Source organism: Aythya fuligula, chromosome 6, assembly GCF_009819795.1.
Source record: "Aythya fuligula isolate bAytFul2 chromosome 6, bAytFul2.pri, whole genome shotgun sequence".
Lineage (NCBI taxonomy): Eukaryota > Metazoa > Chordata > Aves > Anseriformes > Anatidae > Aythya > Aythya fuligula.
The window spans coordinates 34,040,757-34,057,326 of record NC_045564.1 but is presented as its reverse complement, the minus strand read 5'-3'; the positions used below and the strand labels follow the sequence as shown (position 1 = coordinate 34,057,326).

General features: G+C 32.8%; 1 protein-coding gene across 1 annotated transcript in view; it reads left to right on the top strand.

Moving 5' to 3' along the window:
- LRP1B (LDL receptor related protein 1B) overlaps positions 1 to 16,570 on the top strand; it is a 501,801-nt gene that overhangs the window by 441,256 nt on the left and 43,975 nt on the right. The window contains 9 exon segments of the mRNA XM_032190067.1: positions 412 to 534; positions 2,191 to 2,313; positions 2,582 to 2,719; positions 3,278 to 3,412; positions 4,446 to 4,565; positions 5,308 to 5,549; positions 12,080 to 12,303; positions 12,627 to 12,733; positions 15,190 to 15,306. Coding sequence (XP_032045958.1) covers positions 412 to 534; positions 2,191 to 2,313; positions 2,582 to 2,719; positions 3,278 to 3,412; positions 4,446 to 4,565; positions 5,308 to 5,549; positions 12,080 to 12,303; positions 12,627 to 12,733; positions 15,190 to 15,306 — 1,329 coding nt within the window.

The following is a 16,570-nucleotide window of genomic DNA, read 5'->3' as shown; positions in this document are numbered from 1 at the left end:
ATGAGATATTTCAGAAGTTATGAAAAGTAGACTTTTAGAGGTCACCTAGTTGTATCTACTCTGTACCTGTATGTCTAGATCTACCCTAATATCAAAGTTTATAGCTGGTGAGTTGTCATTGTCTTTCTTTGGTAATTTCCCTTTCTAGTCAGGCCAAATAGGAAATTGCTAGATATAACAGTCATGAGGAGAAAGCAGAAGAAGCATATGGTAAAGGAAGAGATGAGTATTTTCCTCTGCTTCTTCAACTTGCCCATGTGGGATTTGTTCATGTAGTTACACTATGTGTCATCCTTTGCAGATAGTATGTGTAATGATGTTATTGATTTCATCAGGAATTGTCATTCATTCTTTGTCTGTTTTCCTGTCTTTTTTTTTTTTTTTTTTTTTGTCTTATTTCTTTCCTTCCAGGGGGAAGTATATGTAGAGCTGATGAGTTCTTGTGCAACAATTCTCTTTGCAAACTGCATTTTTGGGTTTGTGATGGAGAAGATGACTGTGGAGATAACTCTGATGAAGTTGCTGAAATGTGTGGTATGGCATTAAATTTTTCAGTGTTTTCAATGTAGTAACACCAGTAAGTGATTTAGAAATAACATGTAAATACCGAACTATATAAGGACAAGAACATAAGTTTTCTTCATTTGATCTTTAGAAGATTATCTTGAAATGTGAGCATACAAGCAAAGTAATACTTTCTAAATACTGAGTTCATATTGTGTTATACTGTTACCTGTGTTAGTGAAAACTCTAGACAGAGGAACTGGATATAATTTCCCCTGCTCTCTCTTTTTTCAGTTTACAGTCTTTACCTCTATTAAAATTACAAGGTAGATGTCAAATAAGAAATTACTTACATGCATTTTTAAAGTTATGTCTATCTGGTAGATGTATACTTCTTTATTCTAAAACCAACAGTTCTGTAACTAATGCTAAATGTATTATTACATTACATAGAAATTACCTTGAGTAATTTTTTAAAGAAGTCTAGCATCACAAAACTTTAGAAATAGCAAAGTCATTTTTTCCAAAAATGCGCAAAACAAAAGACATTACCTATTAGCTAGTGTGAGAAAGAAAGTTGTGTTTTTGCAATAGAAGGTGTTTTTGCAGTGGAAAATTCCACTAACTTTGCATATTCAAAAGTGATTGTGCAGCATAGCAGTGTGGAGTATGTTAAGCAGATAAGGGGAAGATCCCACTGTCCCAAAATAAGGAGGATAGCTAAGAAAAACAGGGTGAGCCATACAAAATCAGTAAAAACAAAAATCACGGGCCCTTTAGTCATGAGAGCAGAAGGAGAAAAAAAAGGAAAAGAAGAAATTAATGGTTGGTCAAATTAAATTGTACCCATATGGTATAGAAGTGCGTCAAATAGGTTGTGAACCTGGAGTACTTAGCCAATGAGGAAACAGGAGAGAAAGCAGGTGTCAGATAATAGGTTATGATAAACTTTTACTGTGTGTTCCTTCTTTCAGGACGCCTGCCATTGCAATCGCGAATAAAATAACTTCACAGAAGCTATAAAACTGAAATTTTATAAATCTGAAACACTGTAAAACTGAAATTCTCAGAGTTCTTGGGAAAAAAAAAATATCCTAGATTAACAGCTACAAGTTATTTTCATGAGTTCAGTCAAGTTTAGTAAAATTAATGTTGAAAATATTTTTTACAGCTATACTTAACTTTTACAGCTATAATTAACATTCTATTGAACAACAATCTATGGAATCATCAATGCAAATAGTTGTTATTCGCATCCAATTTGATACAGTTTTCCATTGTTACTTCTATTCATGTAATTTCAGAAAAGATATTTGTGAAAAAATAAGCTTCTTAGAGGAAGTGCATAGATGGGAAAAAGTAGTTTCTACATTGAAATATAGATAAGCTTTGCTACTTCTTTTATTTTATTTGTCATATTTAATGATTCTCAAAAAAAAAAAAAGTGTAATTACCCATATCAAACAAAATAATTTCATTCTTGAAATGAAAAACTTACACTGTAAACATTACTTCAGTGTTCTTTTATTAGGTACCAGAACATAAAAAGTACGATTCATATGTCAAGGACAGCTGTGTTCCCATGCCTGCTCATTGCTTTGATAAGGAGACATTAAAGAAGATTCGAGAATACTAGCTGGGTATTAGCTGATTTCTTTTTTCTTTTTTTTTTTTTTTTTTATACAGTAAAGTTTCCATGCCCTCCAACAAGGCCATACAGATGTAGAAACAACAGGGTTTGTCTGCGACCCGAACAGATTTGCAATGAGGTTGATGACTGTGGTGATAACTCGGATGAAGATCACTGTGGTAGGTGACATTACCTTTCAAGGCATTCAGATCAAAGAAAACAACCTGAAGGCAAACTTTGTTACAGAGATCTGCTTGTCCTTCAGTAAAGTTTAACTGGAGGTTAGTAGATCAGAGTTTGAAATTGAAAGAAATTAAGCTTGAAATAATTTCCAGTTGCTTAATGTTTCGTGGTCATTTCAATTTACATGTGTCTAAAATAATCTAAAAAGTTTAAATACTGACTAAATACTGATTTTTTTTTTCTTACTCATTTGTAATTACATAGATAAAATCGCATATAAAACAAGACCTTGTAAAAAAGATGAATTCGCTTGTAATGATAAGAAATGTATTCCAATGGAACTACAGTGTGATTGGTTTGATGACTGTGGAGATGGTTCAGATGAGCAAGACTGCAAAATAAGTGAGTTTTTTGACAGTTTGTTTTCATGATTGTAGCAGAAAATAAAGAATAAACTGAGACTTTCATCCACTGAAAACCTCTTCAACAGCATTGAAGTATAACATGAAAATAACATAACCTGTACAGTGTATATAAACAGGTACACACATAGTCTTAAAAAAATAATAATTAGAAAAGACAGCTAATTGTTACCTGATTTTAATTCTATTTGATGTACCAAAAAGGAAGGAAAAGTTGCAATAGCCTTTAGGGTGTTTTGGGTAGTTCTTTTTGGAGTAGATCAGCTATAAATGAATTGCACTTTATTTCACATCTGCAGCAAGATAAATTTTGGTATTAAATTCTTCATGTGAAGCGCAGTGTTTCAACTAAGTAGTTGAAAATAGCGTCAATTTATATGCATATGTATGTAAATACTGTAATGTCATATATTAAAATTTACCTTGATCTTTCAACTGAAAGATAAATTTGTAACATTTTTTGTTGTTATTTTGATGTCATTTTTAACAGATAAACAAATCTATCAGGTTTTTTTTTAGACATTTTGTTTATGTTTAGGTGTCACTGAATATACATGTGAAGCTAATGTGAATCCTTGTGGAGATGATGCATACTGTAATCAAACAAAAACATCCCTACTGTGTCAATGCAAACCTGGATTTCAGAGAAACAAGAGAAATAGACAATGTGAAGGTACAGACCTTTTCCATCACTTTTCACTGTAAAGTGTTAAAAGACAGTTGGGTAGTCCATTTTCTATGCTAAAAAAGGGGGTGCATGCCTCTTTTTTTTTTTTTTTTTTTTTTTTTTTTCCCCAAACTGTTTCATAGCTGTGAGATTTAGAAACCAAGATAAGAAACTGAAAGGACTCACGGGATGTAGAGTTGTGCACATACCTGGAGAAGTTATCAAAGATTAACACTGATTGTGAATGTCAAAAGATTCAGTACAAATATTAAATGAATTTCTAATTCAAGGTTTTAATGGATGATTTGTGGTCTAATAGAATATTTAACTGACCATTTAGGACTGGCTTTTAAATATATATGTGAGAATACCTTAGATGCTTAAAAATAATGAAGATGACACTGAAAATTGAAATGAAGATAAATAGTTTGAAGGTAAAATACCTTAGAAAAGATGTCTTAATATCTAGGATGCCACACTGAGCAGAAAAAAAAAAAAAAAAAAGATGTTATAATTAAGGATAAGTACTTCTACCTTCCAAAGGATAGTTTAAGAATTTTTTTTTTTTACTGATGAACAGTAACTTGCAGAAAAAATGACAGTCCTGTTGAAGTGATCTGCACAAGTGAATAGACTCTTGAATAAAAATGCTTCATTGTTTTACTTTTGAGAAAATGCTACACAAGGGAGGTTGTCCAATAACAGGTGGTCATTTATTTTTTAGTCTAATAGAGGTAGATATGTTGGAAATAATTGTAGCAGGCATTTTCATTCTCAAAGTTGATTTCAAGTTCTAATGATTATAGGTTTATATAAGAAGGATGGAGAAATAGGAAATATATATATATGTCTTTCTGAGTTGTGTTGATTACAGTGGGAATAATGTTAGTAATAATTTCAGAAAGCTTCCTTTCACTGTTGCAAGATATACTGATACTTATGAGTTTGTTTTCTTCATTTGCATTTTTCCAGGATGTTCAGTTAAATAATAGATAGTATTAGAATATAGATTCATAAACTGCATTTGTTTCTCTCACAGATATCAATGAGTGTATGGTATTTGGTGCCTGCTCCCAACATTGCAATAACATTAAAGGGTCATACAAATGTGCATGTGAGAAAAATTATAAGGAGAGGAATAACAGTTGTGTAGCAAAAGGTAAGGCTACTGAAATTATAATAAATGAATAAATGGGGTATAGTAAGTCATTTATTATGTACATCATTGGTAGCACTGATGTGTTGCATATATAATCAATATTTAGATAAATATTTCTTGAATAATACACAAAGTAATTTTCAAAACAACTCAGAATAACCTTTCTTATGAATAACATATATGATATCCAAGTCTAGATGGTAACTAGATAACCGTAAATATTGCACGTGTCCATAAACACTGTCTGAAATGCTGAGACCTAAGGCATCATTGTGTGTGTTCTATAGCAACTCTGGTCCAGTGTGCTTCTGTTGTAGTCATTTTCAAAGCTTCATTGTCTTCACCAAAGATACTACAGCATTTTGAAATAATGCGTATTGGCATGTTTGTGTTTGTTTAGGACCCTTTAGACACAACATGTGTTTAAGAATTTGTAGCAATTGATATGGGTTATGGATATATGCATAATATCCCCTATTTTTGTATATTGCTTAAAGTGTTCAAATTCTTACATTACACACTCCTTGAAATATACAATGTCAGATGTCACAGTGTGAGTCTGGAGAGCATTGAAGTCATATAATAGTATCAATGAAGAGTTGCGGTTATTGTCCAGAGCATAAGTGTTTTTTTAACATAAGAAATAGTCAGATAAACACCAAAAAGCTACTTGAGTGAAAACCACTGATTTTTGCATTAGTTGACATTTACCTTATTTTTGTTTCATTATAATAATTCCTAGGCTCTGAAGATCAAGTTCTCTATGTTGCTAATGACACTGACATCCTGGGTTTTGCATATCCATTCAACTACAGTGATGTTCATCAACAAATATCACATATTGAACATAATTCAAGGATAACTGGAATGGATGCATATTTTCAAGGGAACATGATTGTTTGGAGTACTCAGTTTAATCCTGGAGGAATTTTCTACAAAAAACTTCATGACCGAGAGAGAAGGCAAAGTAACAGTGGCTTGATAGTAAGTAAACAAACCCGAAGATTACAAATAACAAACATCTTTCCATTTATTTTTCTTTTCTAATTGTTTATAATAACATGATGATTTAATAAGCCAAAATTCTTATTTGATAATTATTTTATTCAAATAGTACATGTCAAATTAAATTACTATGCCTTTCCTTTCAAGGCTCTGACAGACTTCGTCATGGCTCTAGCAGAACACAACTATACTTAAAATTGTTCTACACAGAAATAACCGATATGTTAGAAACTGGGAAATATTATGTACTAGGAAGGTATATATATACTTCTTTTTTTAAGAGGGAGAGGAAAAAAAAAGAGAGGATATTGTATGTATAAGTGATATGGTTTAAAGAAGGGCATGAATTTTAAATACTTGGAAAACAGAAAATTTAGATAGGCCAAAGGGAGGCCTAATTTCCTGTGACCAGGTAAACAATAATATTAGAAAATCTATGAGAAGCACTTAAAAATGAAACCAGTATTTATTTCTTTATTTATTTAAATGTGTAATTATTTTTGAATGAGTATAAATGTAACTTTGGCATTTGCTGCAGAAATGTGGGTTTTTCTAACCAAGGGTAACTTCAAGCAGTCTTTATTTATAAACAAATGAAGTGCAGATTGATATTCATTTTAGCTAATCTATATGTAGAAGATTCTCAGGAATACGTTATTGCTGAACTGAAGATAACAAAATGACCTGTATGTCCATGTTTCTACAATTCTCTAAATTTAGATTTTTAACTGTATTAAATGTGATGGCAAAAGGAGAGTTACTCAGTTACTCTTTTTTTTTTTTTCTTGGCCACTAGAAGTGAGGTTAGAAAGAACGTCTTTCTAGCTGTTTCCTTAAAATTAAGAGTTAACAGGGATGAGCTTACATTACATGGATGCTTTTGTATCCAGTAGAATAAACACCAATAGCAACAGTAGACTAATCATTCATCTGTCATTCAAATCTTGCACATCTGAAACCAGCTCTAAGTACCTTTCCTCCAAGAAAATTACCTTTGAAAGTGAATGACATTTCTGACCTTTGAGCAGAAACCCTGAGGATGCAGGCACCAGTGGACAGTTGTTCATGATGTCATGAACAACTGATGGCATGAATATGTGTGGGAAGTAGATCTAAAACAGAAGATTATTCCTAGCATTTCTGTTGGTAATATATGTCATTCAAGTTTTGGGGCAGGATACTTTGAGAATCTAAGTATTCACTGAAAACGTGGATTAATTGTACTGTGATGTTTTTTTCATATGAAAGTGGCAGATACCTGTACCCAAGAAATCCTGCTAGACAAATCTCTGTATCAAATTTCTTATGTAGAGAAAATAACAAACTTGTAAAGTCTTGTGAAATAATTGTATCGGGCTTTTTTGTTGTTGTTGTTTCTATTGATTTATTTTATTTCTTTGTGGTTAACATCCAGTCAACTTCTACAGGAATAAATATAGTCTGTTGGCCCACAACATCTTTAATGGATCTGTGCTTTATTATAGGTCCATAAAATTCAACATAAACTTCCTTGAGAGTTCTTAATAGTCCAAGGGTTGAAATTTTCCTGATTGATTCAATATTGTCTCCATGTTTAAATGAATAAAGTAAAAATATTATTACAATTACTATTTTATTTTATTTTATTTTATTTTATTTTATTTTATTTTATTTTATTTTATTTTATTTTTATTTCTGTTTTGCCTTTATGCCACAATACTTTCTAGTCCACTTCCTCTTAAGTTGAGGTTATTGAAATACAGCTTTGCTTTCCCAGTGTTGCATGAAAAAAGATATGCTTTTATTTATATACTATTTTCCTCTAACAGCTCAGGCCAGTAGATGCATGTGAAGGTGCTTCCTCCAATCCATACAAGGCTTTTTACAAATCTGTATGTGGAAAATGAACAGAATTGAGTATGTCTGAATATAAGTTGGAGACCTTTCATTTATCATAGAATCAGAATGGCTTGGGTTGGAAGGGACATTAAAGATCATCTAATTCCAACCGCCTTGCATTTATATTTGTGAACCATTTATTTCTCACTGCTTTAACCTCTACAGAATATTTTCCGAAAATTATCTCATTAATACTCGAATACTATTGCCATATATGTAGCAGATCAGTGATTTAATTAATTTATAGTGTTGCTTTAGCACTGTCACTTAAATTTTGATTTTGAAAAGCTTGAAAATTTCTTATACTTAACTCAAGTTTTTAATGGATAAGTTTTCAAAGGTTACATTGTTAACTTCTATATCTAGACTTTGATATGTAAATCAGGATGGCAAACTTGAACAAACTCACCTGCATTTTCAGGTAATTGCATTAATGCAGAAAATACATCTCAACTGAAATTGCTCTATGGAATTAGCATATCAAGAGCCTTCCTCAGAGAACAGCTTTGAGTATCTCTTATTTTTCCGTGAAAAGGGGTTTAAACTTGGCATAAATTGAAGCATTAAAGGAAATAGTAAATATCAACTCTGAAGAGTTTATTGGCAGATACAGAAGAGGATTACATTCTTCAAGTTCATTTAAGTGAATTGGTGATAACTGGTGCAGCTGTTTACTGGTATAATCCTTTGAGAGAGGATATATGTTATCTGAGGTGAATATTCAACACAGTGATTTGCCACTTAAACTCAAGTGCTGTTTTTTCATGGAAGAGAACACAAAGCTGAACATTAAAATAATTGTACTGTATAATAGGAAGAAAAACATAGGTTTTGTAATGTATTTAATCAGTATATTAGCAGCTTGCTCCAGGCTCACTGTTCTAAGAGCTTAACAAGGGCCCTTAACCACCCCTGCGATATAGCTATCTACCCATGTACTCCCAACTTTTCCCCAGGTCATGGGGAATTCAGTCCATTGCTTTAAATGGAAAAATGGTTTAAATGTTCTACTAACCCCAGCTAAAATGTACCATAGCTTAAATATGTTCTGTTAATGCACATTATATGAAGTAAAGTGGTATCTAAGTGTGCAGACAGTAGTTTGAAATCTATAAAATGATAAAGTTTGGTTTACAAAAACTTCCCAGATTACCCTCACAAATATTTTCTGTGACTTATGTGTTTCATGAGGTTACTGGAACTGACCTGGGTATTTTTACCTCACAGTATACTAATTATGCAGAAGGGCTAAGAAATACAATTAAAAAAAAAAAATTCCTGCTCAGATCCATACACTGAGATGTTCCAGTACACACCATGATACCATTAGTACAGGAGAGCTCCTGTGCAAATGTTTGATGACAATAGCAGATATTCAGGCTCAAGGAATATTTAAGAAATATCTACACTGGTCTTTTCAGCTGTTAACTGATTTGAACAGTAACAGGTTTTCTGCTTCTTTTTTAGTTGTGCTGATCATCAGAATGTTTTTACTATTCTTAAAGGTAACAGCATTAAGTTATGGCTTTACATTAAAGTGGCAGCTCTGATGATGATATTTAATTATGACCTTAGGAGAACCTCTCTGGTATCAGACAGATATGTTATTTAAATGATCCTACTTATGTAACACAAACAGTGGTTTGGTGAATACTTGCATCTACTGGGATGCTCATCCGTTAAGGAAATTTTCTGTTTTCAGAAGTGAAAGCCTAAGAATTTTCAAGTATCATCTTTTCTAATTTATTTTTATTGCTATCTATTATTGGATAATATATCATTTTTAATCAAGACACGTTAAAAAAAAAAAAAAAAGCAATAAATCATTCTCTTACTCTTTTTCTACAGAAATATAATACCAAAAACATCTCTAAAGAAAACAGCAAAAATACTTCTTCACATGTACTTATGATAGAACTTATATTTTTAATTTGTCTTTTCTTGTTAAAATGGTGAGCACTGCAAGGTGATGAATTCCTGCTGTATGTGTAACATAAACTTCTCCCAATCAAATTCAGCTTCAGAGATTGATTTCTAAATGTAATCTACCATTATATCAAAACTGTTTCCAAATCCAAGTTGTTACTGTAGCTTTATTTATTTATGTACCTTTAAAAGATGTTTTACAATAGGCAACAATTCAGATTTCAGGGAGGTGATTGTCCCCCTGTACTCGGCTCTGGTGAGGCCGCACCTCGAGTACTGTGTTCAGTTTTGGGCCCCTCGCTACAAGAAGGACATCGAGGTGCTTGAGCAGGTGCAGAGAAGGGTGACGAAGCTGGTGAGGGGCCTGGAGAACAAGTCCTACGAGGAGCGGCTGAGGGAGCTGGGCTTGTTCAGCCTGGAGAAAAGGAGGCTCAGGGGCGACCTTATTGCTCTCTACAGATACCTTAAAGGAGGCTGTAGTGAGGTGGGGGTTGGCCTGTTCTCCCACGTGCCTGGTGACAGGACGAGGGAGAATGGGCTAAAGTTGCGCCAGGGGAGTTTTAGGTTAGATGTTAGGAAGAACTTCTTTACCGAAAGGGTTGTTGGACACTGGAACAGGCTGCCCAGGGAAGTGGTGGAGTCACCATCCCTGGAAGTCTTTAAAAGACGTTTAGACGTAGAGCTTAGGGATATGGTTTAGTGGGGATTGTTAGCGTTAGGTAGAGGTTGGACTCGATGATCTTGAGGTCTCTTCCAACCTAGAAATTCTGTGATTCTGTGATTCTGAGATAAAAAATGATCAGGCTGACATGTTCAGTAGATGTGCAGAAACTAACATGTTATAAAAGGTTATCAGGCTTCAAATCCCAGATTTTCTAATAAGTTGTAGTAAATTATATTCAGCATCAGAGTGGGCTAAAAGAACTGTAGAAAGTAAGATTTTGTTCCTATATTTTCATCCTTATTCTGTATGCAAAAATCATTCTTTAAAATTAACATAATCCAAATAACCTATTTAGGTAAAAGCTCATTTAAAATAAGTAATTTTCTTAGACAGTACAAGAAGTTGCATAAGACATCAGAAACATGATATAGCTAGGCTGAGACTTAATGAAAACAACTGAGAATTAAACGGCAGTAGCATCAGCTAGTTTTTTTTATTCTCTCATTTTAAGCTGTTATACCAGATGTCTGCTTTCCATTTCTTATGGTTATCTCCTTGTTAATTTGATCTTTAATATGAATCCAGCATTACTGGAATTTCACTTCTCCTGTATAGTTGAGAATGAGGAAAGATTAGTGTTAGTAAGCAACCCAACGTTGTTCCAGAAGTTTTTACTTAAGTAAAAAAAAAAAAAAAAAATGAACAACAAAAAAGAGAAAACAAACAAAAAAAACGATTTGTAAATTAGGTGGTTGATTTTGTTGGTTTAATATTCATCTAAATAGGAAGTCAGGGTTCTCTTTACATTTATAACATGTATTCTATGACATTTTTGCAGGATTAAAGTTTTACAAGCAGCGGGCTATCTAAATTCACCATTGCACGTCCTATTACTTCACCTAGAGATTGAAATGACCTTTATTTTATGATGAAAAAAAAAGTCTACAAATGTCTTTGTGGTATTAAGGATACCCAAGGAAAAAAGTTATTTTAGGATTTTCTTTACTGATTTCAGTTACTTAGTTTACTAGCATTCTGTTGCTGCATTTGTCAAAGAATAGAATTTTTTTGTTCATAGCTTAATTTGATATAATTATATGTAAACCAGTATACAATTGTTACATGTATTTAGTTCATGCAAGTACTAATTTTTGGTGATATACATCATTCATGTAAGAAATAATTGGGTAGTCCTATTTTATAGATTTTACTTCTCTCTTCAGGAATTTTAGTAAATTTCAGTAAATATTCTTCATATATATCTCCAGTTCGCAGTATGATCTTATTCCCTTAAGACCATATTTTAGGATCTAGTTTTTAATCTGTGGAATCATAATACAGATATGATTTCATAGAAAGCAGATATGATGGTTCATAATCTCAAAGATCTAATCAGTCAAGACTCTTGTAAATGAAGCTGAATAGCTCTAGTTTTAATTGATGGTGGAGCACAGTTACAGTTAACAGCAAGGGAGGAAAAGTGCTTCAATAGCTTCTTTACTACTGCATACCAATATTGGGCAGAATACAGAGGTATTTTTTTGCAGTGTTTTGAATGCAGTGATTTTATTTTTCCTTGGTAGACTCCTGAGGTGCCATAACTCAGAATGGTCTCAAAAAACATTTCCAATGAGGAGGGTTAGGTTGGGATTGCATAGCATAGTTTTTCATAGAGTATAATAAATGCATAATGTTGTTTTTTTCTTTTCCTTTCCTTTGGAATTTCGATATGTAACATTTATTTACTTCAGCATTAGTAGTTCATGTATCTCATGCCTGAGTGCTGTTTTCATAATTTAGGTAGCCCAAGACTTGATGAAACAGTTGTTTTGAACCATTGCCTTGTTCTTTGTTGAGCAGAACTGTGAGCGGCCTGCTTCCACTGCTTTTATTCCTACAGGTGGAGCCTGTGTTTGCATTGAAGTGTTTTTAATTTTTTCATGTTAAAGCTAAATGTTCCTTGCCGATACAAATCTGTGACTATACAGCTGCTGTGAACGATCATTTCATTAAATCTGACTTTAACATCTGTTCTTTTTAGTGTCCAGAATTCAAAAGACCTAGGGGTATTGCTGTTGACTGGATTGCTGGCAATATTTACTGGACCGATCATTCCAGAATGCATTGGTTCAGCTACTATACAACTCATTGGACTAGTCTGAGATATTCCATCAATGTAGGTCAATTGAATGGACCTAACTGTACAAGACTCCTAACAAGTATTGCAGGAGAACCATATGCAATTGCTGTAAATCCTAAAAAGGGGTATGTATGTTTCAACATTACTCTGTTTTTGTAATTCAAACAGCAATGCAAATTAAGAGAAACAAAATGATATCCACTAATGTCTAAACTTTTCCAAGTCATTTACTTAACCTTGCCAACTCGGATTACTTTTATGTAAATCAGGGTGAGCTACCTCCCATCTTTTAGGTAGGTTGCTCACCAAAAAAAAAAAAAGAAAAAAATGTATCTATAAAGTGTTCTGAGGTTTAGTATAGGCTTCTATCTTTTTTCTTTTCTCTCTCTCTCCTTTTTTTTTTTTTTTTTTTTTTTTTTTTTTTTTTTTTTTAATGTAATGCTTTTAGGATGATGTACTGGACGGTTATTGGGGATCGCTCTCACATAGAGGAATCATCTATGGATGGTACACTGAGGAGGATATTGGTTCAAAAGAATTTACAAAGACCTACAGGTATGCACCTTATCCATTCTTCTTAATTACATGGCATTTGCTAATTCATTGTGGACTTTTTGTCTGAATTCTCATTTCTCAGTTTGCAAATATATATTTATTGTATACTCTTTCATTCAGGATATTGATGTGCAGCTACTAATAAAAATTTTTAGTTATTTTTTTCAAACAATGCGTCTTGATATGACTTAAACTTTTCTAACAAAGCTTAACTGGTTAATTTTACCAAGCAGTACCAAAGGACTATATAAAATCAGTTTAAAAAAATGATTTGTTCAATAACACTTGACAAGCAAAATCAATTAAGGGAACACCAGTTAGCAGAGAAACACGTTTTCTAAGACTGTATGTGAAGTCTTACAGCCTATTACAGTTAGTTTCCTGAATACAATGCAAAATAATATAAAATGAGGTTTTAGGTGTTCAAAGAAGCAACAACTTCATTATCTCAGTATTTTACAGAAGCATTTTGAAGCTTGACAGTGCATGTTGAGATCTTGTGAATTACCATTAAGACTCCATTGTCAGAATAAAAGTAATTTTTTTTTGACAAAGGAAGTGATAAATCGATAATGAAGTGGTTCTCTCTTAAATATCAGCATCCTGTCTTGAAACCACAAACAATGTGTTTGCAACCCATTTTCTCATGCAATATTTGATGTTTCTTCAGGCATACAATGATAATTTGTTATTATTGTATTGCAAATTGTTGTCCAAAATTGTCCAACTTTGCTATGCCTGTATTGAAATACAGGCTTCTTTCTAGAGGTTACTATCTAAACATCAGTTATAAGCTGACACTATCTCTACCACAAGTAGTACTATTTTAATAGACTTTTAAGTCCCTAGCTGAGGTGGGTTTATGCAGTTGAATATGCAAATTACACTCACCCCGCAAAGGTCATACCCTTCCTTTATTGACATGATTAGATTGAAATATAACAACTTAAGGTATTATATTCGTGATAAGAAAAGCTCTGAGGAGAAGAAGCTAATGCTCCTTTCTAGGCAAATTTGAAACACGATAATATATAGTCAGTAATAAATTCAGTAAGTAGTTTTTGATTATTAGGATTGAAAGAGATCATAATTTAGTTTATCAGAACTCTTGCTTATTTTTTGCTGAGCTTCTTCGATAAAACATTGTGAACATGCCAGATACACAGATCTTTAAATTCAGTTCTAAAAAATACATTTTTTTTCACTTTGTGTTATCTCTGATATAGTGAAAGAATCACAGAGGACTTTTTTTGATATTTCAGTATTCTTATTAAAATGCAAAAAATAATTTTAAGCTGGGGACTGGACTGGGGATTATTTCTAAAATATTGTCTGTTACAAGTACCTTATAACACACAGAGTTGACACATTGTGATATTTAACCAGAAATTATTCTCTTTAACTGTATGTCTGAATTCTAGTGTTTCTTTTAAAGACTTTTTCTTTAACAGAATTGCAAATAGAAACATATTTCACTGGTCTGTGCATTGCACATCTTCTACTTCCTCTCATCTATCTGTAGCTGATTAATTTATGACCGTAAGAAGAGAATTTTTGCTGTTATGTATAATTTCTTTTGATTTTTTTTTTTTTTTTTCCTGACTTACCTACTTACATAACTAGGAAGAAAAATACTTTTCCCATTCTTATTAAAAATACACTACATCTTTAGGAGCTCTGAATTAAATTCTTTTATGGTTCAAATATTGTTACAGGTTGAAACTTTTGACATGACTTAAAATGACATTAATCATTTAAGCATCCCCTGGAGTAACATGGACTGCTCGATTTAACTATTTCATTATTGCCTAGAGTCTGAGTAATCACATCGTTTTTTGTCTTTGATTCTTGTTTGTACTCTCACTCTCTCACTTTTGCTCTCTTTCCATATATATGGGTGTAAACACATTTGTGGATATTGCTCTTTAATTCTTGCAACACTTTCAATCTAATTTAATTAAAACAATCTTATTTTTAGTTCTGTAATAATTACTACATGTATGTATGAAGTTTTGTTGGTAACAATTACATAGCTATATATACATTTGTAGAAACAGTATAGATTCAGCATACAACATCAACTGTGAATGCGTTATAGTTCCTAACATGCAGTCACACTAGGTTAGAAAGCTATTGGTTAGAAATCTATTAACAAAATAGATTTTTTGTTGATAGAGAAAATGACAGGATTAGATCCTATGTTTATATTCCCACCTGGTAGATATCCAGTACCTTGCTGAGGTACTGACTTGGATGTGCAAGTTTAAGAAAGTAAAAGAAACCAGTTGACTCAAGGAAGGTTTAAGCTGCAGATATTATATTTTGTTTCTTGGTTTCCAAGCCTGTATTTTCCTTGTCATCTTTATCACTGGAATATGAATGATAGAAAACTGTATATTTAATAAAAAAAAAAATTCAACCTCTATATACTTGGTTGAACTTTCTTTTCTTTTCAGGTCTTGTAGTTGATCAGTTCAGTCAGCGTTTGTTCTGGGCTGATTTTGAACTATCTGTTATTGGAAGTGTTCTTTTTGATGGTTCTGATTCAGTTGTGTCTGTGAGCACTAAACAAGGTATGAAGAGGATTTAGGTAACATGATTTCTGTTTTATTGGGCAAAAATTTTACTATACTGAGAAACTATGTAAGAAAAAAAGCATTCACTGTTAAGTACTAATATTCATTGCTTTTTGTAGCTAATACTTTAGATATTATCAGAAGAAATATGTGTTTAAGTTTTAAGTAATCTAATAAAGTTACTTTAGGGAAACAAATACAGATTTATATGTGCATATTTCCAAGATTGTTACCTATTAGTTAGCTTAGTTACTGTTAAATACAATTGTGAGAAATATTTGTGTGGCCTCATTTGAATTTACATTACAACAGGAGGACCTTGACTGGTTAGAAATTGGAGTTTTTGGCATTGCATAGGAATTGTAAAGTTCATAGATCCATAGAATATCTGAACTGGAGGGGACCGACAAGGATCATTGAGTCCAACTACTGATTTTCAAGGACCACCCAGAAAATCAGACCATGTGTCTGAGAGCGTTGTCCAAATGCTTCTTGAACTCTGGCAGGGTTGGTGCTGTGACCATTTCCCTGGGGAGCCTGTTCCATTGCCCAACCACCCTCTCAGTGAAGAACCTTTTCCTGATATCCATTTTGAACCTTCACTGTCACAGCTTCAAACCCTTCTCTTAGGTCCTATTGCTGGCTGGTCACCACACAGAAAAGATCAGCATCTGCCTCTCCACTCCCCTTCATGAGGAAGTTGTAGACTGTGATGAGATCTGACCAGAGACAGTTTGGAAGAAAAAAAAAATAATTTGGCTTTCCAGTCAGTTAACAATCACAGAATTCTACTAAAAGACTGTCAGTTGGGAAAACTTCTTTCAGAAGAAAAGAGATTTTGATCAAGCAAACTTTGCTTTTAATCAATTGCATGTTGGCTTTTCAATAATTTGATGATATATGTAATATCATTTTATGAAATTTTAGTAGAAATTCAGAACATTAAAGACTTAAAAGATGTGAAAGCACGCTGAGGAATGCTTAGTTGGCAGTTGGTATTGGATTTTCACTGGGATGATATTATATCTGGTGAGAGAGAGAGTGGTCTGGAATTCACCAGAGGCTTCTGGAAAACACTAGCTGCTAAAAATGAGGAATTGGTAGAGGCTTTGCATTTTATTTTGCATTAATTTACCATTGTTATGAATTAAAATATGTGTAGTATAAAAGGTAGTCTTTAATCAGCTGGTCTTTCTTGTAGGATTTCCCTTCTCAGTGTTCAACCATTTTCTGAGGTTGAACTGTGCGAAATGCTACACAT